At 40.2% G+C, this 26,737-nt stretch overlaps 1 protein-coding gene across 5 annotated transcripts in view; it reads right to left on the reverse strand.

Moving 5' to 3' along the window:
- TSNAX (translin associated factor X) overlaps positions 1-14,470 on the reverse strand; it is a 34,996-nt gene extending 20,526 nt beyond the window's left edge. For 2 of the 5 annotated variants that reach the window (XR_009352720.1, XM_059170459.1), the window contains exons 1-4: positions 14,252-14,470; positions 13,696-13,800; positions 11,079-11,193; positions 8,044-8,174 (exon numbers count right to left, since the gene is read on the reverse strand). Coding sequence is in view for 4 of the 5 variants with exons in the window: in XM_059170459.1 (XP_059026442.1) it covers positions 8,044-8,174; positions 11,079-11,193; positions 13,696-13,800; positions 14,252-14,282 (382 nt within the window). In the remaining variant the exon portion in view is untranslated. Of the gene's footprint in view, positions 1-8,043; positions 8,175-11,078; positions 11,194-13,695; positions 13,801-13,984; positions 14,040-14,251 lie in introns of all 5 variants that reach the window. The other 3 variants (XM_059170462.1, XM_059170463.1, XM_059170461.1) reach the window with 3 other exon arrangements.
- Between the last annotated feature and the right edge of the window lie 12,267 nt (positions 14,471-26,737).

Raw genomic sequence — 26,737 nt, forward strand, 5'->3', positions numbered from 1 at the left:
GCTAAAGGCAGATGCTTAGCTGACTGAGCCACGCGGGTGCCCCTAAATTGTGATTAAAATAGTCAGGAAAATGTATACTGAACCATCTCACATTTAAATGCAAGTTTAAACTGTATCCATTTTACTTACACATATAGGTAAAATTAAAGAAGTACCAGTATCTTTACCCAGATATAGGATCTGAGATACTCAAGTAATAGTCTTTGGCTTTGGAAAAAACAATTATAGTAGATTATTAGTAGTATTATTATATTAGAGTATTATTATTATAGTAGTAGTATTATAGAAGATTATTATAGTAATACTAGCTATCAGAGAAGAGGTGGTCTAGCAGAAAATGTATCAGCAGATAAATCAGATTTCAATTCCAATACCATCACTAAGCTCATTTAGAAAATAAGGTAGCAGGACTAGGTATCCTCTAACCATTCTTTCAGTTATAAAATTATTCTCAAATTAGGTAAATGAATGTTTTCAAACAAAATTAAAATATATTCAGAAAAATATTTAAAATCCATCATCATGCATATATACCCAGATTTTCCACTAAACCAAATGGACATCAAACTGCCATACTGGGTAGGAAAAAAAAATGGACTATTCACCGAACACATATCATTACCCTGGCATAGGAAGAGATCGTATTTCTCATTCTCCCTTGAAGTTAGATGTGGCCATGTGACCCACCAAAAAAATGTGGGCAGATGTGATCTATCTTTTGCAGGGATAAAAACCTCAGGGATCACCCTGCACCCTTCTTTCCCATAACCCACAGGCTTTATTTTATTTTGATTCCTCATTGTGGAAACCATGTATTGATAATACCAGAGTCCCCATGATCCTGGGTCCCTGAATGACTAAGCTGGCAGAGCTCACGCAAACTAGCACCACAAAGCCTGGACTTTACAGTGAGAAAGAAACAATTTCTGCTTTGTTAAACCACCAAAACATCATGGTTTATTCATCTATTTCAGTTCTTAGCTTTACCTTAACTAACATCTCTAGTATAATGAATCTCATGTATAAACAGATAAATTCAGCTTTCAGCTATATCTTTCCCTTCACTAAATTGTTCTTACTATCATTCCAAAGGCTTATGACTCTTTGTATCCTGGTTCATTTCTCAGTGAGCCTTCTGAATTCTGCTAATGGGCTGAACCTGTATCAAATTTCTCTGTACTGATAAAACAAAGTTTAGGATTTCCTGAATATTAATACCGATCCTATTTCTACTATCACGTGTAGGTAATAGCCACTGGAAACAGGTTTTCTTCTGGAAGAAACAAAAAAAGTCAAGGAAAAATTTCCAAAAGTAAATCATCAGATAAAGGATCTGGTTGAACAAAAAAAGAAAAGCCCTTTGAAAATGGTTTTGTTCTTCATTCTGTCAACTTTTATCAAAACCTGTTATTAAACTTTTATAAAAATTAATTTTTTAGAAAAAATTGTATATAAAAATTTTCATAAAATATTATTTTTATTAAAAAACTTTTGTAAAAATTAAACTTTTATAAAAACCTGTTGTTCTGGGGTGCCTGGGTAGCTCAATGGGTTAAAGCCTCTGCCTTCGGCTCGGGTCATGATCCCGGGGTCCTGGAATTGAGCCCCACATCAGGCTCTCTGCTCAGCAGGGAGCCTGCTTCCCCTCCCCCACCCCCCCCCCCCCGCCCACGGGCCTGCCTCTCTGCTTACTTGTGATCTCTGTCTCTGTTAAATAAATAAATAAAATCTTAAAAAAAAAAAAAAAACTGTTTTTATCCAAACCTGTTGTTCACATCTGTGAACAACAACAAAATCTGTAGAGACGTGTAGATTCCACTTTCTAATACAGGAAAGAGAGACACTATAACATAAAAAGAAACTTCATAGTTATGTCAGAAGGTTTTAAGTGCTATGGACAAAAAAGAGCAACTAAGAGCTATAATGTGTGCTGGATTTGTAAGGAAAACCCTAACACTGGGGGGAAAGGGGACTTAAAGTAAGACTAACCCTTTACTAGGAGTGAGGTTCTAAAGTCAATAGATTAAATTAAATCCATGTGGTAAGAAACCAATGGTACCACTTACTAGTTTATCTTGAGCAAGTTGCTTAACTCCTGTTTAAATCAATTTTCCCACCTATTTAGCAGTAAGAATAACATCTATAACTTAGGGATATTGCAAAGGTCATAAAGAATAACAGCTTAAAAAAAATGTCTAAGTGGCCCAAAATACCCACTTAACCATCCTTCACATTCCTGAATAGGAGAACTAAAATATTAGCTAGGGTCTGAACTTAGTTATGTGCACCAAAACATCTCAAAATTAAATAATTTTTATCATTATCAGAGCGATATAAACTAAACAAAAAAAATTTTTTTCTTTGAGATGAAGAACATTTTCCCCCAACTGTTAATTTTTCAACAAGAGAAAAACACAAAACAAAAACATGACAGAACCCAACATTTTTTTAAGTGACTTATTTCAAGCAACTAATTATTCGTTCATTTGTTTAACCATCCCTTGGGACAATCTGTAATCTACTCCGATAAGAAATGTGTAGAAAACAGACCTTTTTGTTGTTGTTCAATTATTAGGAGGATACTCTACGTTTGAGCTCACACAAGTATCCCTTAGGGAAATGCTCTGCGTGCCATTAGCACTATTCTTAATGAGGAAAAGCACAGAACTCCTTTAGTTCAATGCCAGAATTGTTTTATCTTCAAGTCAAAAGAACAACTATTTGGAGTAACACCAAAACAAGCATTTAACAATTACAAGCAGCATGCTATTCATAAACATCATATTGTTAATGCTACTCTAATTATAAGTAACCTTATTTTACCAAATAAAATACCTGTCAGCAAAATTTTAAGTCCCAGATACCTCTTTATCTAACTGCTTTATTCTTTAAGGGAGAAAAAAAAAAAAACAAACTTTATTGTTTAGGTTTAAAGAATCTCATTTTATTTTAAGGGCTTAACTAGAGAAAAGTGAGATACAGGGAATTCTTAAATTTTTAAACCATGAATAAGCAATCTTCACAAAAACTTACAAAAAATAGATAAAAGCCTAAAATGGAACTGGTGCTTCCAATAATCCTCAATGATACACTGGAGGGAAAATCTGAAAATTGCTTCCATTTTATTAATGCCCTATCTAAACTCTCTCCAATAGTGCAATGTCTCCTTCCTAAGTGATATTCTATTGACTCAATGAAATGTTCCTTTGTCTTTTTTCTTCATTTCTCCATTTTGTTCTAAAAGCCAAGAGCAACTTTCTAGGTTTCTTTTTATGTCACTACCCATATGGTCCTCGGTCTTGTTTAAAGTCTTTCCTTACCCTTTACTCACAGACGAAGAACATACAAAATAGATTACTAGGAGAAATAAAGCAAATCTACACTGCCCTACCAGAACTTTAAGTTATGAGGATTGGTAGGACTTAACCTTGAACTAATATGAATTGAGACGTTTAATCTAGACACATCATATGACAAAGCACCAACATCGTGAGGAACATGTATCAGTTTTTCCAGAAGTGTGAAAGTTTTTTAAGGACGGACTAAAGTCTAAAGTGAAGACTACTACAGCCACCTTTTACTGTATGTATTACATTGTCATTAAGTTTTTATAAGATAAGTTTATTGCATGGTGTGACAGAAAAACAATCAAGCTATGGAAGTTACTCAAACTCTTGCCTTTAGTTACCCAAGTTGATGGGATACTTAGAAGCCACAGAATATGATTTGTTCACTTTGACGCAGTAAAGACATTTAGACCATACTGCTCTTCAGATCAAGGACGTTCTAGAAACTGGGAGACCCAACTGCTCCCCATGAGTGGCCCTTTGGATTATACATGCATACACAGTCATACGTAGCAGGACCACTCTGACTGAAATGTACGTCTGCCACCGATCTGTCTCTAGTATGGTTCAAGCTACTTCCAGCTCACGGGGAGAAACAGCAGCAATGTCCCCGGGATTCCTCATGGCAGTGTAATACTCACGTATCAAGAAATGGTAACACCACTGCTCCTACTTACTGATTTTTCTTAAGTAACCTCTACTCCCAACATGGAGCTTGAACTCAGGAGCCTGAGATCAACAGTCACATGGTTTTCTGAAAGAGCCTACAGGAACCCCAATACTACTCCTGATCTATATCCCTGAAAAGATCTATAACATACCTGCAGCCTAGACATGCCACTTTTGGATTCCAATCAACCCTGAGAACTAACAAGGGGGAACTGCCTGGATGTTCAAGCTCACCTCCTTCCCAATCCACTTCCACTAGAAGAGGCACATAAAAATTTCAGATCGGGCCACCTAGGTAGCTCAGTGGGCTAAAGCCTCTGCCTTCGGCTCAGGTCATCATCCCAGGGTCCTGGGATCAAGCCCCGCACGTCAGCCTCCCTGCTCAGCTCAGCCGGAAGCTGCTTCTCCCTCTCCCTCTGTCTGCCACTCCCCTTACTTGTGAACATGCTCTCGCTCTGTCAAATACATAAATAAAATCTTTAAAAAAAAATCTGCCCTGGGACGCCTGGGTGGCTCAGTTGGTTGGACGACTGCCTTCGGCTCAGGTCATGAGCCTGGAGTCCTGGGATCGAGTCCCACATCGGGCTCCCAGCTCCACGGGGAGTCTGCTTCTCTCTCTGACCTTCTCCTCGCTCATGTCTCACTGTCTCTCTCTCAAATAAATAAATAAATAAAACTTAAAAAAAAAAAAATCTTCCCTAACAAGTGGAAATGTCAGGCTACCCAAGAGAAACCTCATCAAAAGGATTCTGACAAAGAATATCATCAATACGAATGACATAGCTGTTTTCACTGAACATGGCACTTATTTTCACCACAAGACTGCCACGAAGAGATTTATTTTTGTTTTATTTATTTAACTAGTCTCTACACACAACATGGGGCTTGAAATCACAACCCTAAGATCAAGAGTCACATGCTCTTCTAAAGACAGCCAGGCACCCCTATACCATAAAGAGATTATTGATATGATCTCCTGATACAAAGAACCACTCTGAGAAAAGGAACTAAGAATTTGTCAATAGTGACTTTGTTTAAAAAAAAAAAAAAAAGCTATAATTTATATAAAGTACATAAATCTTACAGGTGTAACTCAGTGAATTTTTAAGCATGTGTACACTCTGAGTATCACCCAGCTAAAAATGCAAAACCACTTCTATCACTCCAGAAGGTTCCCTCATGCCTCTAATCAATAACCCCTGCCCCCAACCTCCACTCCCAGATAACCACTATCCGGCCTTTTGGCTCCTTAGATTAATATTGCCTCTTTTTCAACTTCATTTAAATGGAATTATACAGTAGATACTCCTTTGGGCCTGCTTATTTTGCCCAACTGAATGTATGTGAGATTCATAGATGCTGGTATGCATGCTTATAATTCTTTATTGCTATACAGCTATTACACTGTACAAATATATCATAATTTATTTATCCTTCCTCCTGTTGATGGACATCTTGGGTCATTTTTCAGTTTTAGGATATTATCACTACAGCTGTTACCAGCTTTCTTGCATGTCTTTTGGTGACATAAGCCTCGTTTTTATTGCGTACATACCCAGAAGGGATCATGCAGTAGACACATATTTTTAGCTAGATACTGCCAAAGCTTTTTCAAGTGGTACTGTCAGTCTTTATAATCTAATCTTGCAGATGAGTAAATGGTATCTCATTTGGCTTTACTTTGCATGACTCCAGTAAATAATGTTCAGCACCTTTTCATATGCTTTTTTAAAAAGCCATATGAATATTCATTTTGAGGCCCACTGATGTTTTTTGTCCCTTTTTTTCTAAAGCAATCTCTACACCCAAATGGAGTTTGAACTCATGACCCAAAGATTAAGAATCACAAACTCTATCCACTGAGCCAGCCAGGCACCCCTGACCAATTTTTAAAATTGCCTGTCTTCTTGGTGATCTCTAGGAATTCTTCATAAATTCTCTGCGTGAGTCCTTTATCCAAGGTATGCATGTGTCTTCTCTCAGACTTAGGCCTACCCTTTCATTTAATGTTGTCTTCAGACAAATGACGTCTTAAATTTAATGAAACCCAATTGATCCATCTTTCCTTTACCAGTTAATGCTTGTGTCCTTTCAAAAAAAATCTTTTCTACTACAAGATCACGTATATATTCTCAGGTTTTCTTCAAGAGGCTTATTTTAGCTTCCCCTTCACCCTTCTCAACAGCAGTTACATGTTCTCTCGCAACCCTGCCAAACCTGTCATGTCCAAGGTTTTGCCACGTGACAGCACAAACAGTTCATTAAACCTTGTTTATTATGTGTGCTATTACTTAAAAAAACAAATCTCTGATAATAAATAATAAATGATGATGGGAATGGATCACTTTTGGAAATATACCAGAATGAATCTTCATACAACTGAGTTTTCATTTTAGTTTCTAATAACATACTCCAGCCTTAATTTGCTTTTACTGATTAGTTAAAAGACATTTTAGGTGGTTGTTGAAGGTGGGCACAAATGGGATGTAATGCACAGCATGGTAACTATGCTTGATAACAGTAATAACAGATCTTAAAAGTTCATCATAAAAATACAATTCTGTAACTATGTATAGTGATGGATGTTAACTAGACTTCTTATGGTGATCCTTTCACAATATATTCAATGTACACCTAGAACTAATATAACTTTATAAGTAAGTTATTCCTCAGTAAAAAAATAAATACACACACACACACACAAAGTAACAGGTGACCCCAGAACACCACAGGTTTGAACTGCAATAATCCACGTATATGTCAATTTTTTTATATAGTTTAGTACTATAAATGTATTTTCTCTTCCTTATAATTTTAGGAACATTTTCTTTTACTTTACTGTTAAGAATACTGTAAATACACTTAATACACAAAATACGTGTTAACAGACTGTTCATATTATCAGTACCACTTCCAGTCAGCAGGAGGTCATTGGCAGTTAACTTTTGGAAGAGTCAAAAGTTTTATGTACATTTTTGGCTGTAGGAGGAGTCAGCACCCCCAACCTTTACCCATTGTTCAGGGGTCAACTGTATATATAATTACTAAGCAACAACAAAAGACATCTGAATATTCTACAGGTTGACATTTCTGCAGAACAAGTTGAAATTATAAATGTTCACACTAAAACTGGACACACTGAGCAGATATCACATAAATTCAATTCTCATGATGAAACGTCCAGAGTTCAATGGAATCAGCTATTTAATAGAAACAGAATTTCCATATACTTCTATAAATATGAATCAACCTTTGACTTTATCTTTTTGAACTATCTGGTATCTCTCCTGTCAATGAACTCACATTAAGAAAAGGATGAAAAGAACCAAGCACTTCAAATATTTATGTGACTGATTTGTATATATATAAAGTGATTTGTATTTATATAAACCCAGTACTATCCTAAAATTCCAGTATGGAGTCACATCACGAGATGTTTGGTCCACCTGGCTGGGTGATACATTCTTTTTTATGAGCCTAATTAAGCTGAATATCAGAGTCACCAGTGAGATACACCCATACTGGGAAGTGAGATGTACCCTGTGTGAATACGCCCTACACGCTCAAGAATAAAGTTCCTTCTGGGGCGCCTGGGTGGCTCAGTGGATTAAGGCCTCTACCTTAGGCTCAGGTCATGACCCCAGGATCCTGGGATCGAGCCCCATATTGGGCTCTCTGCTTGGCGGGGAACCTGCTTCCCTCTCTCTCTCTCTGCCTCTCTGCCTACTTTTGATCTCTGTCTGTCAAATAAATAAAATAAATCAATCTTTAAAAAAAAAAAAAATAAAGTTCCTTCTGTTAGGTCTGTTTTTTCAATGACTTTATTAAAATCTATCATTGACTATTCTACATAACTGGAAAAATAAAGCCAATTATTGTTTCTAGGTTATCTTTATATTATTATTCCAAAGTCCCAATAACCTTTCACCAAGTGTCAATTAAAATCTATGCAACTCACACATAAATCATGTAACACATTGGTTTTGTTTTTTTTTTAATGTTACCGCTGAAGTGAACCAACACTTACCTGTAGTAATGGCTCTATGAAATTGATGCATATCTTCTCCTGAGAGCTCTTGGGCTACTTGCAATATCTTTTGTCTAACACCATCCAATTTAATTTCTGATTCAGTCAATATCTCTTCCATATCAGGAGCACTATAATCAAAATATTGGGAACTTTTAAGAATATCAGCCAGATGCTTTGTTAGTGAAAAACTTGAAATAATATGGGGCACCTGGGAGGCTCAAAGGGTTAAGCCTCTGCCTTCGGCTCAGGTCATGATCTCAGGGTCCTGGGATCCAGCCCCGCATGGGGCTCTCTGCTCAGCAGAGAGCCTGCTTCCCTTCCTCTCTCTCTGCCTGCCTCTCTATTTGTGATCTCTGTCAAATAAATAAAATCTTTAAAAAAAAAGAAGTAATCTGGGGCGCCAGGGTGGCTCAGTGGGTTAAGCCTCTGCCTTCGGCTCGGGTCATGATCTCAGGGTCCTGGGATCGGGTCCCGCATCGGGCTCTCTGCTCAGCAGGGAGCCTGCTTCCCTCTCTCTCTCTCTGCCTCCCTCTCCATCTACTTGTGATTTCTCTCTGTCAAATAAATAAATAAAATCTTGAAAAAATAAAAATAAAAATAAAAAAATAAAGAAGTAATCTAAATATCAATGAACACAGGGCTAAATAAATATTGTATCTGGATGCCTCTAACTTAAAACCACAATCCTATTTTACTAAAAATATGTAAAAGCAAGGGCGCCTGACTGGCTTAGTTGGTAGAGCATACAACTCTTGATCTCAGGGTCATGAGTTTAAGCCCCACACGGGGCACAGAGCTTAAAAAAAAATTTTTTTTAATATATATAAATATATACACACATACATAAAATTTGTGTACGAAATATGAAATCTGCTGACGGTAGCTATCTTTTGGTATTGTGACTGACTTCTTTCATTCAGTATCTTTACTTTTATACAATTTATTATTTTTCCTAAAAATTACTACTTTCTAAGTTTACTATAATACCAATGCACATTTTTGGTGGAGAAATACTTACAATATGACTTCATACAATAATATGGTTTTTTCTAAAATATTAAGATCTCCTGTCACAGTTCTATTATTTCTTTATACTGCTGAATATTGATGTCAACTCCTTCAAAACTGCAACTTTTATTGAAAAAGTGTTCATAATTAGTCAAAACAGTGTTGCTTCTTTCCATAATACAAGCTCAAGAATAACTTAAAATTTTTCAGAAATGTAAGCTGAAAACCCATTAAAAAAATAAGCAAAAACTAATTTTAGAGTCAGGTGATAATATAACGTTTACAGCCCCACATTCCAATAAATCTATGTATGGCAAATACACTTCCACTTAATAGAATAAAATAAATAAAACAATAAAAACTAAACCACTAGTATGTCATCTTAAAAACTATAAATGAAAAAAACTGTCAATGAGTGACTAGAATACTTCAGTAATATTTTTTTGAAGATTTTACTTATTCATTTGACAGAGAGCAAGCACAAGAGAGCACAAGCAGAGGGAGCAGCAGAGGGACAGAAAGAAGCAGGCTCCTCGCTGAGCAAGGAGGCAGATGTGGGGCTCCATCCCAGAACCCTGGGATCATAACCTGAGCCAAAGGCAGACACTTCACTGACTGAGCAACGCATGTGCCCCCGGTAATATTTTTCATAATAAAAAGACCATAAATTATATCTGGACTTACTTAAACACTTTATAAAATACATACTGTAAATCCTTCTAGAGACATTTGTAGTTTTTAACAAGAGTCTCTCTTGGGGAGTTACCGGGTGGGCACTTCCTAACCTCATGTAAAACAGAGAAGCAAAGAAAGCTAATTAAATGAAACAGGAAGGAAATAATGAGGCAAAGATGGAAGAGAGCGATACCTAGCTGTATTCATAAGATACTCCTGAATCTTTATAATTTGCCTCCCTCTTCTGCTTAGGGTAGTTTAAGCTTGTTTCTTTTTCTTTCTTTCTTTCCTTTCATTCATTCATTTGAGAGAGAACACACATGCACATCAACAGCAGAGGAGTGGTGGGCAGAGGGAGAGGGAAAGGATCTCAAGGTGACTCCACACTGAGTGCAGACCCAACACAGGATATGATCTCTTGACCCTGAGAGCATAACCTAAGCCGAAACCAAGAGTTGGATACTTAACCAACTGAGCCACAGAGGCACCTCATAAGCTGGTTTCTTTTATTTGCAACCAAGGAATCCAGGATATATACAGATTACCTAGAAAAATAAAATGAAATATTCTTACAGAGAGAAATTTCAAAGAAAAGATGCCTCAGAGCTGAAGCAAAAGGAAGTTCCAAAAAACAATTAAGCAGTCAATGCGATCATATGCTATAAAAATGTAGAATAAGAAGAGTATGTACTAGATTTAGCAATATGAGGGTAACAATAGTTGTGAGGCGGAAAAGCAGATTGCAATGAATTGAACACTGAATGGGAAGATAAAGCGGATTTCAACACTGATCTAAAACTAAAATTCTGCATGTATCTTCCAAAGAAAGCTTTAATGTAACAAGCTCTAATAAACCATTAGAAATTTAATATTTACACAAACAACATCTACATCACTGAGGGATCTTAACACAAAATCCCTATCTACTCTGAAAATAAGAACTTTCCCTTCCTATATTGATTAAAATATTTCTTAAAATCTACTTGCTAGTGGGATGCCTAGGTGGCTCAGTCCATTGGGTGTCTGACTCTTGATTTTCGCTCAGGTCATGATCTCAGGGTTGTGGGATTAAGCCCCGCATTAGCTCCATGATGCGCATGAAGCCTGCTTAAGATTCTCTCTCCCTCTCCCTTTTCTCCCTCCCCCTCAGCTCACAATGGCTCACTCTCTTAAGAAAAAAAAAAATCTACTTGCTGCTAACATCTTCTGATCCCAGGGTTTAAAGAAAAAATCACAGAATATTTTAACAGCTAGTTACTGTCTACTGAGGTATAAAGAATTACAAAATACTATTGCAATACATATCAAACTGTATGCAACTGTAACAAATTTTAAAGATATTTACTCACCTTGTAATCCTATGGAGGAGAAAAATTGTCCTTTTACTTTCAACAGTTATATCCCGACTAAGTTTCACAAGTCTCTCATATTTGTCATGTCTTGCATCAAGTTCCTGCTGAAATGCTAACACATTATTACAACCATAAGAATGCATGTTCTATGCTGCAAGCCTATAAAACAACACCATTAGGCACAATAAAGCAACTATTATTTACTCTGTAAAAATGAGCATACCACCTCATTCATTTTTAAAGTACTGGAAATCAAAGACTACTGGTAACCAAAATACTATTTCTTTAAACACAGGTATGCTTTATGTGGGTTTTACTACTTACATCCTCACAGTAAGTTATACATATTGTAAAAAAAAAAAAAAAGAAAAAAAAACCTCATCTAGTAAGCATGAGATCGCTATCACAGAATTATCACAGGACACTTACAAAAATTACTTCCAACTACCTAAGTTACATAACTTTTTTAAAAACCACCCTACCAGGGGCACCTGGGTGGCTCAGAGGGTTAAAGCCTCTGCCTTCGGCTCAGGTCATGATCCCAGGGTCCTGGGATCAAGCCCCGCATCGGGCTCTCTGCTCAGTGGGGAGCCTGCTTCCTCCTCTCTCTCTCTGCCTGCCTCTCTGCCTACTTGTGATCTCTGCCTGTCAAATAAATAAATAAAATCTTTAAAAATAAAAAAAATTAAAAAATAAAATAAAATAAAATAAAAATCACCCTACCACATGCAAAATTATCTCCCCCCAACAAAAACCTGGATTTTTTTTTTACTAAAAGTTTATAACTTTTAAGGACATCAACTTTCTGAATTCCAAGCCCCAGTCACTGAAATACCCATAAACTACTTAACTCTTAATCACCACTTTATTTCAGAAGCATTGCCATGCCAACGACCTAGCAAACTGCCTAATCTGTAGGGAGCACAGAGATGTATTTTGCATGAATTAGAAAAACCCCAGAACTTGAATAAACTATTAATCAAATTAACAGGTTGACAAGGACCAAATACATCTGCTCTTTTATTACTGAGATAATAATTAAGCTGGTATTTTGCCTAATATATCAAGATAATCGTAAGCTTTCATTATTTATTATAAATATTAATGACCTCTATGAATTAGATATTATGAATACAAAGTGAAATAAGACAATTCCTATCTTCAAGGCGCTTAGTCCAGTAAAAGACAAAGATGTAAACAAATAAAAAAATACATAATAAATATATGTAAAGGTTCAGGAAAGCACGAACCATATTTTTCTTGTTCACTACTAAAACAGGCTAGAAGAGTAGATGCTCAATAAATATTTCATAACTAAACAGATGAATGGATAATGAATAAATGCAACGTCTATCCATAAATTTGCTTGAGAAAAAAATCAAAAAGGCTTCCAAGGAAGATCACTTGAGCTAGGTCATGAAAACCACAGTTCACCAGATGAACAATGCAGGAGACAAATCAGAAGCAATTTCAAGCTTAAAGAACTATGTGTGAAAAGTCAGACAGAAACATAACAAAAGCAACATATGCTTGGAAACAAGCAGCTCTGTATAGGATACCAAAGTGTAAAGATGGGGAATAGGCGACCCAGTGCAGTTTTTCACTATGCGTGGCGTTTTTATCAACGGGCTCTCTACTCAATCACAAATTGTTTCATACCTCTCTGTAATCCTGTAGATGCCGTGTTGATTTTCAAATTTTATGCCCCGGAATTACTTGAGACTCCCTTCAAAAGGTGGAACCTAATTCCTTTCGGTTTAAACCTTTCTCACAAACAGAATGTAGCAAAAATGACTGCATGATCATGAGGACATAAGGAGATTGTGGTTTCCTCCTAGCTCTGACTGGGGAAGCCAGATGCTGTAACGTTAGGACACCTGAGTAGCAGCACGGCGGCTCCCGGTGAAGACTGAGCGCCGGCTGCTGGCAGGCCTAACTTCCCAATTGCCTCGGATCCTCCAGCTCCGATCGAGCCTTCCAATAAGTGGGAGCTAGACTACAGCTCAGGCCCTCTCGGGTTCCCGAATCACAGAGACCATAAGGTACAGGAGGGTGGATCCAGGATGGCAGGAAGGAGAATTTTATGCTCATCTGTTCTGAAAGGAGGAGCCACTTGAGCCAGTTAAAAGGAGGACTGCGACTAACACATATACATGCGCATACAGCTTATATACGTATGGCATCTGCGTACCATGTAGACGATGTACTGACAGATGAGTCCCCACTCTGCGCAAAGTGCTACGGTCTTCAAAAGTCTCGTGGAGGAAACAAAACCAACACATGCTTAAAAGTGAACTAATTAAATATGTGTGTGTATTTATACACCTGACTTACATACAGCGGATACGTATTTGTACGTCGGATTTCTGATGTGAAATAACTAACGTTTACCTGCAGAACTGTAATGGAGGGGGGTCAACACTTGAGTGATCGCGACTTTAATGGCAGACCCAGCACCACAGCAAACCTCCAGAAGTTTAAAAAAAAAAAAAAAAGGCGCACAGGCACCTCTTCCCTTCCGACGGCTGTCTCTGTGCGTGCACAACGCGTCTAACCATCCTGCTTCCCCCGCTCCGTGCTCTGCCCCTCGCTAACTTCCATCAAGGGAACTTACATTTGAAGGCCAACATCACGGGTGAAGAGGAGTTAACATCCTTCCCTTCTCTCCTCTGGTTATGTGGGAAATTGTCATGCTTCCTTTTCCTGAACCCTCCTGAGCCTTACGTAGAGAAGGAGAAAGAAGTTGGAGAGGCTCTTCCACCACCAAGAGCGGACGCGCGTCCCGGTCGGCTACCCCTTCCTTCCGAACCGGCGCCCGCAGGGCCCTCGCCTCCGAGGCTTTCTCGGCGGACCGCAGAGCATCAGCCCTGCCTTTCTGCCCCCAAACCCGAGGCTCAACTCACCCGGGCCTCCACCAGTGGCTTCCCTGGTCTGGCACAAGGTGGAGCAATTACAGAACTAAGATTAAAAAACACAACTCGAGGATTTAAAAAAAGGGGGGGGGGCGAGGTGTGAACAGGACCACGTGGCCGGGAAATCAGCGGGGCCGCCCCCACCCTCGCCCCCCCGATCGTGCAAGGGGAGCGGGCATCCCTCAAGGGTGAAGAGCGGTGGAAACCCCAACAAAAAGGATGGAGGGTCTCCCCCTTGGAATAAATAACGCCCCGCACCGCTGGGGACGCCACCTTCTTTGCTGCTCATGTCGTCAGGGCCTACGGCGAGGTGAGCGGAGACTGAGAGCCTCGGAGCCAGAGGAGTGCGTAAGGCGCTAGCCGGAGAGCCCGCCGAGAACCCCTTCGCAGCCCGCCGACGTCGACGCCCTGGCCGGAAACGCGCGTCCGCAACCACTCACGCCTCTCCCTCCGCCCTCGCACACTTCCGGCCTGCGTCCCGGCCCCGCCGCCCCTGGCTCCGCCCCGCGCGCGGCCCGAGGACCTCGCGCCCACGCGCCGATTCATGCCTGCCCTTTGCTGTGCCTGAAGACAGGGCGACTCCACACGCTTCACTGCACGGTCTGTTAATAAAACAGATGATGGAGGCGAGGCCTGTGTGAAGGTAGAAAAGCGGCGGAAGATGTACGTGTTTTGTTTTGTTTTGTTTTTCTCTCAAGGCACCTTTGGAACACCCCCATGTTCGCTCAGCGTGGACCCAGCCTTCCGCGCGTGGAGTCTTGGGGGTTGTAGTTCGCTTGCCGGAGCCGGCCTTCTGGCTCCCGGACCAGGCTGAGGAAGAAGCGGGCCCCCGGTCGCCTACGGGAAGGTCTTCTCCGGCTCGAGGCCGAACCCGACGGAGCTGGGAGTTTACATTTCCCATTCCTGGCGGTGACGCTAGCAGGTGAAGGAATGGGGATATGCAAATCAGTAAGTGGATGGCATTAGCGGAGTTCTGACGAAGGTAAAGCCCGCCCTCTCTGGTCCTCCCCCTGTCCCCCGCACCCCTGCTCTCCCCTGCCCGTCTCAGCCCGCGTTCCCCACTCTGCGGCTCCTCCTCCGTTGGGTTTCGCTTTCCTCTGTTTCTCCTGGCTCCGTCTCGGCATGGGTGGGCGACTTGAGGATAGCTGACCTCCGTCCTCAGTTTTCTGATCTGTGAAATAGGGATAGAAGACCTGCGTCCTAGGCTTATTCGGGGACCAAGTGAGTTAATACTGAGGCTCCCTGAAGAGTGTCCTTTCGCAAGGCAAATGTTCAATTAAATATTAGCTTTCGGGGTGCCTGGGTGGCTGAGTGGTTTAAATGGTTTAAGCCTCTGCTGTCGGCTCAGGTCATGACCTCAGGGTCCTGGGATCCAGCCCCACATGGGGCTCTCTGCTCAGCAGGGAGCCTGCTTCCCTTCCTCTCTCTCTGCCTGCCTCTCTATTTGTGATCTCTGTCAAATAAATAAAATCTTTAAAAAAAAAAAAAAAAAAAAGAAGTAATCTGGGGCGCCTGGGTGGCTCAGTGGTTTAAGCCGCTGCCTTCGGCTCGGGTCATGATCTCAGGGTCCTGGGATCCGGTCCCGCATCGGGCTCTCGGCTCAGCAGGGAGCCTGCTTCCCTCTCTCTCTCTCTCTCTGCCTGCCTCTCTGCCTGCCTGTGATCTGTGTCTGTCAAATAAGTAATTTAAAAAAATAAAAATCTTAAAAAAAAAAAAATTTGCTTTGGTTAGCCTTCTCCCAACGTCGAGCTCCAAAAAAGAAGAGCGGGAGGTTGGTAACAACAGGTGTGCGCCACCAAGTTGTGAGCTTTTTACCTGGGGCAGGTACTGCCGTATCTTATTAGACCTCCTACCTTTTATAAGGCCCCGACCCGCACCCGCACCTCACCCCCGGAACCCATAGTGCTTGTAAGCCTCCATAAGTGTTTCTCGAAGAATGAGGTCGAAGGGTAACTAAGTAGCCATCCGACACCTTCTAGATACAGACTCAGGGTAAGGCTTGGTGGTCAGGTAGCCTAGGCCTCGTGGGGAAAACACAGGTGCATTTTATTACGCTGTCTCTGAATATTCTCCGTGTTGTGGGCATGTGTTGTACACACCGTCCTTGTTAATTCCTCCTTGCTATAATTTAGGAACAAAGGAAGAGTAAATGAAAGGGTTTGGCTAGAATCCCGAGGTATTTTCAAGCGGGAGACAGGTGTGTCCCAGAAAGGTTTTCTGCTCTGGCTGGCTGATCTCCGGAGTCTCTCCCAACTCGGAAGCAAGAAGGTAGCCACCACCCACCCCTTTCTTTGCAGCTCTTCCAATACGTGAATTGATTAAACACATTCCTTCTGTATGAAATAGGGTGCTCGGGACTCTTGCTTTGTAGATTTGGGGCAAATAATTCTGAGTTTGTGGGAAGTCGTGCTGACATCCACCAGTATCCCCCTAATTATTGGTTAAATTGTGGGGGGGAAATCCTCTGGTGTAAATAGAATCATTTTCCTGTGACTCCCTCTAGGTCCAAAGAAGCCAGTAACTTGAACATCTTTAGAGTTAGTATTTATTTTATCACAGTCTGAGAAAAGGATATTTTTTCCCCTAATTCTCCTGGAATAGCAGCTCCAAAGACCTCAACTGTCCAAAACCTAGATCAGCCCTATTTCTTTCTCCAGCCACCACTTGCTGTTCAAGTGTTTAATTACAGCCATGTTACTTGAACTGCTTTTCGCTGCTTCCCATACTTGTTAGGATTAGAACACAAAGTTTCATAACCCGTAATGACTTCTTAAAGTAACCAAATGAGGTGAATCCCAGGGACAGTTTCCCGACACTTATTTGCATACGCAGTTTCGAAGGTGATCCATCTGTAGCTGCTCCTTTGTCAGGAAATACCTTTCAACCTCTGGTAACCTGCGGAAGGCATCTCTACCTTGTCTCCTTGTTTTGTGACTTCAGAGGCGCTCACATAGTTTTGGCATTTGGCAAAACATATTTTTGTTTGTTTTTAAAGGAAAACTACCACCCCATGTTGGGAAGCAGAAGGTAAACATTTTCGGTAAGTCCTTACTTTTTGGAAAGGTTCTCCTTCCTCCTCTTGTTGGATTCTAATTGCCCACATTCGACTCTGAATAAAGCTGTAAGCTTTCCAGGCACCTGTTTTTATAAATCCTCACACTTACCACCTTTATAGGAAAAAGAAATCTGATATCAAAATTGGATTGAGGTTTTAAAAAATATATAATCAACCAAGGGAAGAAATACAGCTTCTCAATATATTTCTGTTTTAGCTTTTACCTTATTACATAGTTGTTAAATAAATCCTGGTTGGCAGGGGGAAGTCATAGAGGAAATTTTCAGAATCTTGAGTGACCATTTTAAAAATAAACATAATATTTAGAAGCTATCTATAGGGTCTGAAGTAGTATTGTGAAGTGTACACATACCAATTCACAGATTTATTTTTCAAGCAATTCTAGGATGTAGTAGGAGAAAATGATTTTCCTTCTGGTTCTTTACTGGAGAGGGAACTGTATTGAAGGGGAAAAAAAGGGATGGGCAAAACCACAATGAAATACCACTTCACAATCACTTCACAATTTTTTTTAATAATTAAAAAAAATTTTTTTTAAGTAACAAGTGGTAGAGGAGATATGAAGAAAACGGAACTCTCATTGATGGTAAGAATGTAATATGGTGCATTCACTGTAAGAAGACAGTTTGGCAGTCTCAGGAATTTAAACATGGAATTAGCACATGACCCAGTAGTTCCGCTAATAGGTATATACTTATACATGAAGGTTCATTGCAGCACCATTTACGATTATGAAGAGGCGGAAACCTGGAAACCAGCCAAATGTCCAGCAACAAAGGAAAACAAAATGTGGTAAAGAAATAGCTAAAATAAATGTAAAATTTATAACATAAATGTAAAATTTATTTTACATAAATTTAAAATAAAATAAATAAAATAGGTAAATGAAATAGGTAAACAAAATGTGGACCATTTCTATAATAGAATACTATTTAGCAATAAAAAGGAATGAGATACTATTGATGCTACAATATGAATGAACCTTGAAAACATACTAAGTGAAATAAGCCCATCACAAAAGATCATGTATTGTATGATTCCATTTATTTGGAATGTTTCAAATATGCGGGTCTATACAAAGTAGATTTACAGTTCCTTGGGTTGAGAGGCATGGAGGTGGGGGAAGGAATAGAAGGATAGCTCAAGTATATAGGGTTTCTTTTTTAGGTGATAAAGATGTTCTAAAATTGTGATGATGGTTGCATGTATCTGTGAATATATTTAAAACTATTGAATTTGTCACTTTAAATGAATGAATTGTAAATGAATTTTATCTCAATAAAGCTGTTAAGAAAATTATTTGAAAGACTGATGGGAAACATTCATTTCAAATCCTGTAGGGTATATACATGTAGATATATAGACATACTTAAGTGTCATTATGGAAGAGCGTGAAACAACGTGGCTTAAACTTACTTTTAATAATCTGTAATTAAAAAGATGTAAAGTACTTTAACCTTACAGGTCTGATAATCTTCAACAAATATTTATTGAGCACCCGTCATGTCACAGCTATTGTTCTAAGGATTATGGATCCTTGTTCACATAAAGTTTATTTTCTAGTGAGATGAGACAGACAAGGACAAAAAAAGTATATAGCATTAGAAAGTGATCGTTGCTATCGAGAAAAATAAAATGAAGGAAAGAAAAAGATGAAGGATAAGGTTGCCTGGGGGGAGAGTGAGTTGCCCTTGAAATAGGGCAATTGGAAGATAGCTCACTCAGAAGGGGATGTGTGGCCATAGATCTAATGGAAGTGAACAAGTGGGCCATACACATAGCTGGGGTACTTTCTCTTCCCTGTGTGTGCTAGTAATTCTCCCCTTTCTCTCCTATATTATTATTATTATTTTTCTTCTGCTTTCTACTGCATCATTCCCATCACCATACAAATTTGCTGTCATATCATCCATCTTAAGAGTCTCCTGACCACTTCTACCTCCCAGCCTACCCACCATTTCTCCACCGCTTTGCAGTAAAACCCTTATACTACCTGTATTCCCACTCTACTGATCTATCTTTAATCAGGCTATGGCTGCTTAGGAATTGCTGATGACTTCCACATTGCTAAAACTGGTGATCAATATTTATTCCTCATCTCACAACCTATAAGCAGCATTTAACACAGTTATTCCTGGTGCCACTGCCATACACCACATTCTCATGGCCTCCTCCCCACTCCCTAGCCAATTCCCAATGCTCTGTTGCTCATCCTCATCTCCCCAAACTCAATGATCAATTGCTTAAAAGACTTCCTCTCTGTTACACTGACTGGCATGTTAATTTCATTCTGATGGTTTTAAGAGCCATCAATAACCTAATAAAACCCCACTTAATGTCTCTGCTCTAGAAAATTCATATCCAGTCCAAACCCATAACCCATTATCTTATTCACTTATCTCTTGAGTGTCTAATATTTACCTCAAAATGAACACGTCCTAAATTGAACATCCGGTCCCCCAAAACCCATCTCTTCAGCACTATTCCCTATTTAAGTTAGTGTATATCTCTTTTTCCAGTTGTATCAGACTGAAAAACTAGTCATCCTTGACTCTTCCGTCTTTCATATTCTGCATCCTGTTTGTATGGACTGAATTGCATTCCCCCAAATTGCTTTATGGGAGCCCTAACCCTCAATGTGACTGTCTTTGGAGATAGGGGCTTTTGGAGGTAATTAAGGTTAAGTAAGTTCATGGGGTGGGGAGAGAAAAAAAGGGAGAGAACGATCTCTTTCTCCATGTGCATACACCAAGGAAAGGCCTTTTGAGGACACACACAGCAAGAAGGTGGCCATCTGCAAGCCAGGAAGAAAGGTCTCACCACAACCTGACCACCTTGGAACCCTGATCTTGGACTTGTAACCTCCAGAGTATGAGAAAAGAAGTTTCTGTTATTTAAGCAACCCACTTTATGGTATTCTTTTATGGCAGTGCAAGCAGACTAAGGCACTAATCCCTACTATATCCTGTTGGTTTTACACTCAGCATGTGTTCACCTTGTAGCCACCTCCCCAAATTCTGTTTTCCCCTTTACCCAAGTTACTGTCATCTTGCACCCAGAATACTGCAGTGCTCTTTCAACTGAATATAGATGCCAGTCCTCCTCATCCAGACGTAGTCAGTTTTCTCTCCCCTTAGAACTGAGTTGGCTTTTTTTTTTTTTTTTAAGATTTTACTTATTTATTTGACAGAACACAAGTAGGCAGAGAGGCAGGTGGAGGGGGGAAGCAGGCTCCCCGCTGAGCAGTGAGCCCAATGTGGGGCTGGATCCCAGGACCCCAAGATAAAAACCTGAGTGCAAGGCAGAGGCTTTACCCACCGAGCCACCCAGGCACTCCCTGAGTTGTCTTTTCGGCTTGTTTTGACTAATCGAATATGGAGGAAGTGGTACTGCATCAATTCCAAGCCTATACCTCTAAGACCCAACACATTCCATTCTAGCTCTCTTGGAACCATAAGCTACCATGTAAGACATCTGACTATTCGATTGGAGAGAGAGGCCTGACCAGCTCCATTCCTCACAGCCAACTCAGCTGAGCTGCCAGCGATGTGAGTAAAGCTTTCTAGGACTTTCACCCCCAGCTGAACTCCCTCCTGAATGCAACAGGATGATGACGCCAGCAGTCACCACCATGGAGCAAAAGGACCATGCATCCAACCCACAGAATCATGAAAAACAAAGCCATTTTAAAGCCCTTAAGTTTGGAGCACCTGGGTGGCTCAGTTGTTAAGCACCTGCCTTCAGCTCAGGTTATGATCCCAGAGTCCTGGGATGGAGCCCCGCATAGCATCGGGTTCCCTGCTCAGCAGGAAGCCTGCTTCTCCCTCTCCCACTCCCCCTGCTTGTGTTCCCTCTCTTGCTGTCTCTTTCTCTGTCAGATAAATAAAATCTGAAAAACTATATGTGTAAAGCCTTTAAGTTTTAGGGTAGTTTGTTTTGCAGCAATAAACTGATACTGGTGTCCTGTTTTCAATTTTGCCCCACTTTCAGTATTTTCCACACAGCAGTCAGTGATGCCATTAAAATATAGATGATGTTTTTCCTCCACTTAAAACTGCAAGGATGCTCCTCTACCACAGAGAAAAAGTCAAAGCTGTTACAAGACCCTACCTAGTTGGCCCTAACCACCACTGCATTACCTTGTTCTCATCTACTATGTGCTCCATCCTGTTTGACCTTCTGTTCTCAGCCTAGACGTGGTCCTGCCTCAAAACCTTAGCACCTACTGTTCTCTAAGCATGACTCTTGAGCATGTTCTCTAAGAATGACTCTTTCAATGGATTTCTTCCAGACTTGTTCTTTTCTTCATTTCCTCACTGAAAATGACAACTTCTCATTGGGTCCTTCTGTGGTGACCCAAATAAGGCCCTCCAAAGATGTCCACATCCTAGAAAAGGGAAACCTCTCACACTGCTGGTGGAAATGCAAACTGGCGCCGCCACTCTGGAGAACAGGATGGAGTTTCTTCAAAAAGCTAAAAATAGAATTACTCTACGTATTTACCCAAAGGGTAGAAAAATACAGATTCGAAAGGTACATGCACCCCAATGTTAATGGTAGCATTATGGAAGGAGCCCCAAAAGGCTATCAGCTGATGAATGGAAAAAGAAGATATGATACATATGTACAGTAGAATATCACTCACCCATCAAAATGGATGAACTCTTGCCATTTGCAAAAACATGGTTGGAGCTAGTGTATTCTAAGTAGATTATGTCAGTCAGGAAAAGACAAATACCATATGATCTCACTCATATGTGTAATTTAAGAAAGAAAACAGATGAACATTTAGGGAGGGGGAGAAATAGGAGAGGGAAACAAAGCATAAGAGACTTGGGTGGGTTGATGGAGGGACGTGGGGGGGTAGATTTTAATAAGGGCACTTCGGATGAGCATTGGGTGTTTTATCCAAGTGATGAATCAATATTGAACTGTATGTTAACTAACTAAAATTTAAAACTTAAAAAAGATCAAAGATGTTCTCATCCTAATCACTGGGACTTGTAAATATGTTACTTTAGTGGCAAAGTGACTTTGTAAACATAATTATATTAAGGATCTTGAGATAGGGAAATTATTCTGGGTTATCCAAGTGGGCCCAATGCAATCAGAAGCATACTTACAAGTGAATGGTGGAGGCAGGGGAGTCAGAAAACGAGATAATGATGGTAGGAGAAGTAACAATGCTGAGATTGTTGACTGGAGGTCTTCATCCAACAAATGCAGAAAGCCTCAGGAAGCTGGAAACCAACAATGAAGCAGATTCCTCCCTAGAATTTCAGGAAGGAATGCAGCACAGCAAACACTAGATTTTATTTATTTGTTAAGATTTTATTTATTTATTTATTTGACACAGAGAGAGAGATCACAAGTTGGCAGAGAGGCAGGCAGAGAGAGAGGGGAAGCAGGATCTCTGCCCAGCAGAGAGCCCGATGTGGGACTCCATCCCAGGACCCTGAGATCATGACCTGAGCTGAAGACAGAGGCTTAACCCACTGAACCACACTTGATTTTAACCCAATAAAAATTTTGATCCATTTCTGACATCTGACCACTAGAACAATAAGATAATAAATTTGTGTTGCTTTAAGCCACGAGTTTGTGATCACTTGTTAGAGCATCAGTAGAATCTATCTAGAGACATAAATTCCTAGCAATCCTAACTAAAATAAGAATTTCTTGAGAAAGCAAACCTTTCTGGATGCCTAAGAATAGAAATCACAAGCTTCGGATAGCACAGAAGACCCCAGAAAAGGTATCTGCATGTAGATAACTAATAGACCCAGAGAATTAAGACTCTCAATGATGGGCGTGCCTGGGCTGCTTCATGAGTTAAGCATCAGACTCTTGTTTGGCTCGGGTCGTGATCTCAGGTCATGAGATGGAGTCCCACATTGGGTCTTAAGATTCTCTCTCTCCCTATCCCTCTGACCCTCGCCCCACTTTCTCTCCCTCTCTGAAAGAAAGAAATTAAGAAAGAATCTTACTGATGACTATCACAGAAAACGTTTTTTAAATGTTAATATAACCAAAATGGGTAAGTGGGAGTGGGTGATAACAGGCTTCCAGTTATGGAATGAATCAGTCATGGGAATAAAAGGACAGCATGAGGAATATAGTTAATGATATGTAATAGACTTGTATGGTGACAGATGGTAGCTAAACTTATGGTGAGCCCAGCATAATGTATAAACTTGTTGAATCACTATGCTGTACACCTGAAACTAATGTAACATTGTAGGTCAACTATACTCAAATATATATAGATAGGGGTGTGTGTGTGTGTGAGTGAATGTAATCAGAGTCAGTTGGCAGTATGCTACCCTTTAGAAAATTATCAGTGAAGGCCAGAGTTTACTTCTTTAATGTGTTTTCCAGTGTTTGAGGGAGTAGGGAGATCTAACAGCTACATTTTCAGGATAATTTCTAAGTATGAGGTCATATGACTAGATTTCAAGGTTTGTGCTCAGGTTAAAAGCATCTTCCTCTTATTAAAATTACTCCTTCAATTTAGGAGACCTGTCCAAAACACCTTAACAAATTCCTTTTCTACCAAAAGACAATCGAAAGAATGGGCGAAGATATTCTCAAATGACATACCAGATCATGGGCTAGTATCCAAAATCTATAAAGAACGTATCGAACTCAACACCCAAAGGACAAATCATCCAATAAACAAATGGGCAAAAGACATGAAAAGATATTTCTGCAAAGAAGATAATGACCAACAGACACATAAAAAAGTGCTCAACATCACTCCGCATCAGGGAAATACATATCAAAACCACAATGAGATCACCTCACACCAGCCAGAATGGCTAAAATTAACAAGTCAGGAAACGACAGACGTTGGTAAGGATGTGGAGAAAGGGGAACCCTTCTACTGTTGGTGGCAAGCTGGTGCAGCCATTCTGAAAAATAGCATGGAGCTTCCTCAAAAAGTTGAAAATAGAGCTACCCTACAACCCAGCAGTTGCACTACTGGGTATTTACCCTAAAGATACAAATGTAGTAATCCGAAGGGGCATGTGTACCTAAATGTTTATAGCAGCAATGTCCACAATAGCCAAACTTTGGAAACAACCTAGATGTCCATCAACAGATGAATGGATACAGAAGATGTGGTATATATATACACAATGGAATACTACACAGCCATCAAAAGAAATGAAATCTTGCCATTTGTGATGACATGGATGGAACTAGAGGGTATTATGCTATGGGAAATAAGTCAATCAGACAATTTCATATGATCTCTCTGATATGAGGAATTTGAGAGGCAGGGTGGGGTGGGTCATGGGGGTAGGAAGGAAAAAATGAGACAAGATGGAATCAGGAGGGAGACAAACCATAACAGACGCTTAATCTCACAAAACAAACTGAGGGTTGCTGGGGGGTGGGAGGAAAGGGATGGGGTGGCTGGGTTGTGGACATTGGGGAGGGCATGTGCTATGTGAGTGCTATGAAATGTGTAAGCCTGATGATTCACAGACCTGTACCCCTGGGGCAAATCATGCATTATATATGTTAATAAAAAAAATTTAAAAGGGACACCCGGTGGCTCAGTTGTTAAATGTCTGCCTTCACCTCAGGTCATGATCCCAGGGTCATGGGATCAAGCCCTTCATTGGGCTCCCACTCAGTGGGAAGCCTGCTTCTCCCTCTCCCACTCCCCCTGCTTGTGTTCCCTCTCTCACTGTGTCTCTTGCTGTCAAATGAATAAAATATTTTTTAAAATAAAAAATAAAAATTTAAAAAATTATAAAAATTAAAAAACAAATTCCTTTTCTGATAAACTAGTTAGAATGGATTGTATAGTTACAAAGAAAAACCTCTGATTGGCACAGAAATTGCTATGAGAAACAGTTGCAGGGCACAGATCCTCAAGGAAGTGGTTATTGAACTTAGTGGGACCTGAAGGCACAAAATTAGTGAGAGTGTTTCTTGGGTAGACTATGGCATGAAGAGTCAAGTGTTGCTCAAATTATTACCTCGGCTGACTGTAATGAAGTGCCTGAAGAAGGAATACTGAGTGACAGGTGTCTCGTTCCTTATTTCAATGCTGAAAAACTTTAAAGCAAGCTAGTAACAGACTTAAGATAAAAATTCTTGGCTCACCATAGAGAATCGGGAGCCATCTTTAACTGTACTAAAAGAACTTTTAGGTTCCTCACCTCAGAACTGAGGTCACAGAAAATCAAACTTAAATTTTGATCTGGTGGATTGCAAAGTTGCAAGGTTAAATTGCTTTTTACAGGGGTACCTGGGTGGCTCAGTCGGTTAAGCGTCCGACACTCGGTTTTGGCTCAGGTCATGATCTCGTAGTCATGAGATCAAGCCCCACATCAGGCTCTGTGCGCAGTGGGGAGTCTCCGTGAGAGTCTCTCTCTCCCTCTCCCTTTGCCCTTCCCCACTGCATGCACATGTGATCTCTCTCTCTCTCTGTCTCTTTCTATTTCTCTCTACAATGAATAAATAAATCTTTAAAACAAACAAAAAAATTGGGTATTTGTTTTTTTTTTAACAGTATTACTTATACAGTATCATTCAGTATCACACTGAGTCCTCATGCAAAATTAGGACACTAATTGGAATAGAATGGAAGACCCCAGGAATTGACACAGAGGAGAATTTGGATAATTTCGACTGCTGCACATTCCACTGAGCATTCCTGGCAAGCAGAAGTGTAATCTCTCACTCCACACATCTGATGAAGTTGTTTCTGCTTTGCTTGGAGATCAAATAACGGCCTTGCCTCGGATGGTTACCTCGTAAGAGGTGGCCAAATTGCCTCAGGCCTCTTCCCATCACTTTCCTTTGCCTCTGTGTCTGCAGTTACAGTACAACCCAGCAGGCACCTGGAGTCAATTACAAAGTCAAACCCTAATGGGAAAAGGCTCCCTAAAGGAGAAAGCTCATAAAACAAAAGACTTCTGTTCATTTCTATGCCAAACCCCTGAGGTATACCCAAGTAATGCACTGTGAGAGTGTTAGATTAGGGAAGAGGGAAGAACTTTAGATAGAACCAAATTTGCTAATAGGTGCTCAAGCAGATGGGAGTGATTTTAATAGTTTGCTTACTCAGTTATCTGAAACCTAATTCAGTGGTGACTGACACTAAATGGAACGAAGTTGCAAAAATTCCTTTTTGTAAAATAAAAGGAGATAGGAATGCTAGATTGGATTTGTCAGATGCATCTATTTAATAATGCGTCCTTTAATAATGTTCAGAAAGAGAATTCTAAATACATTTTCCCCGCTACAGCTTTGGAAAGCACAATGGGGGCGCCTGGTGGCTTCATTGATTATACATTCGACTTGGTTTCCTCTCAGGTCATGGGAGGCAGCCTGCTTAAGATTCTCTTCTTGGAGCACCTGGGTGGCTCAGTGGGTTAAGCCTCTGCCTTCGGCTCAGGTCATGATCTCAGGGTGCTAGGGTCGAGTCCCGCATGGGGCTCTCTGCTCAGCGGGGAGCCTGCTTCCTCTTCTCTCTCTAGCTGCCTCTCTGCCTACTTGTGATCTCTCTGTCAAATAAATAAATAAAATCTCCAAAAAATGAAAAACATTCTCTTCCTCCCTCTTCCCCTCCCCGACTCACCCTCCAAATAAATAAATAAAATCTTAAAAAAAAAAAAAAAAAGTACAATGGTAAGAGATGGATCAGAATT

This window comes from Mustela lutreola, chromosome 4, assembly GCF_030435805.1.
Source record: "Mustela lutreola isolate mMusLut2 chromosome 4, mMusLut2.pri, whole genome shotgun sequence".
NCBI classification, from domain to species: domain Eukaryota; kingdom Metazoa; phylum Chordata; class Mammalia; order Carnivora; family Mustelidae; genus Mustela; species Mustela lutreola.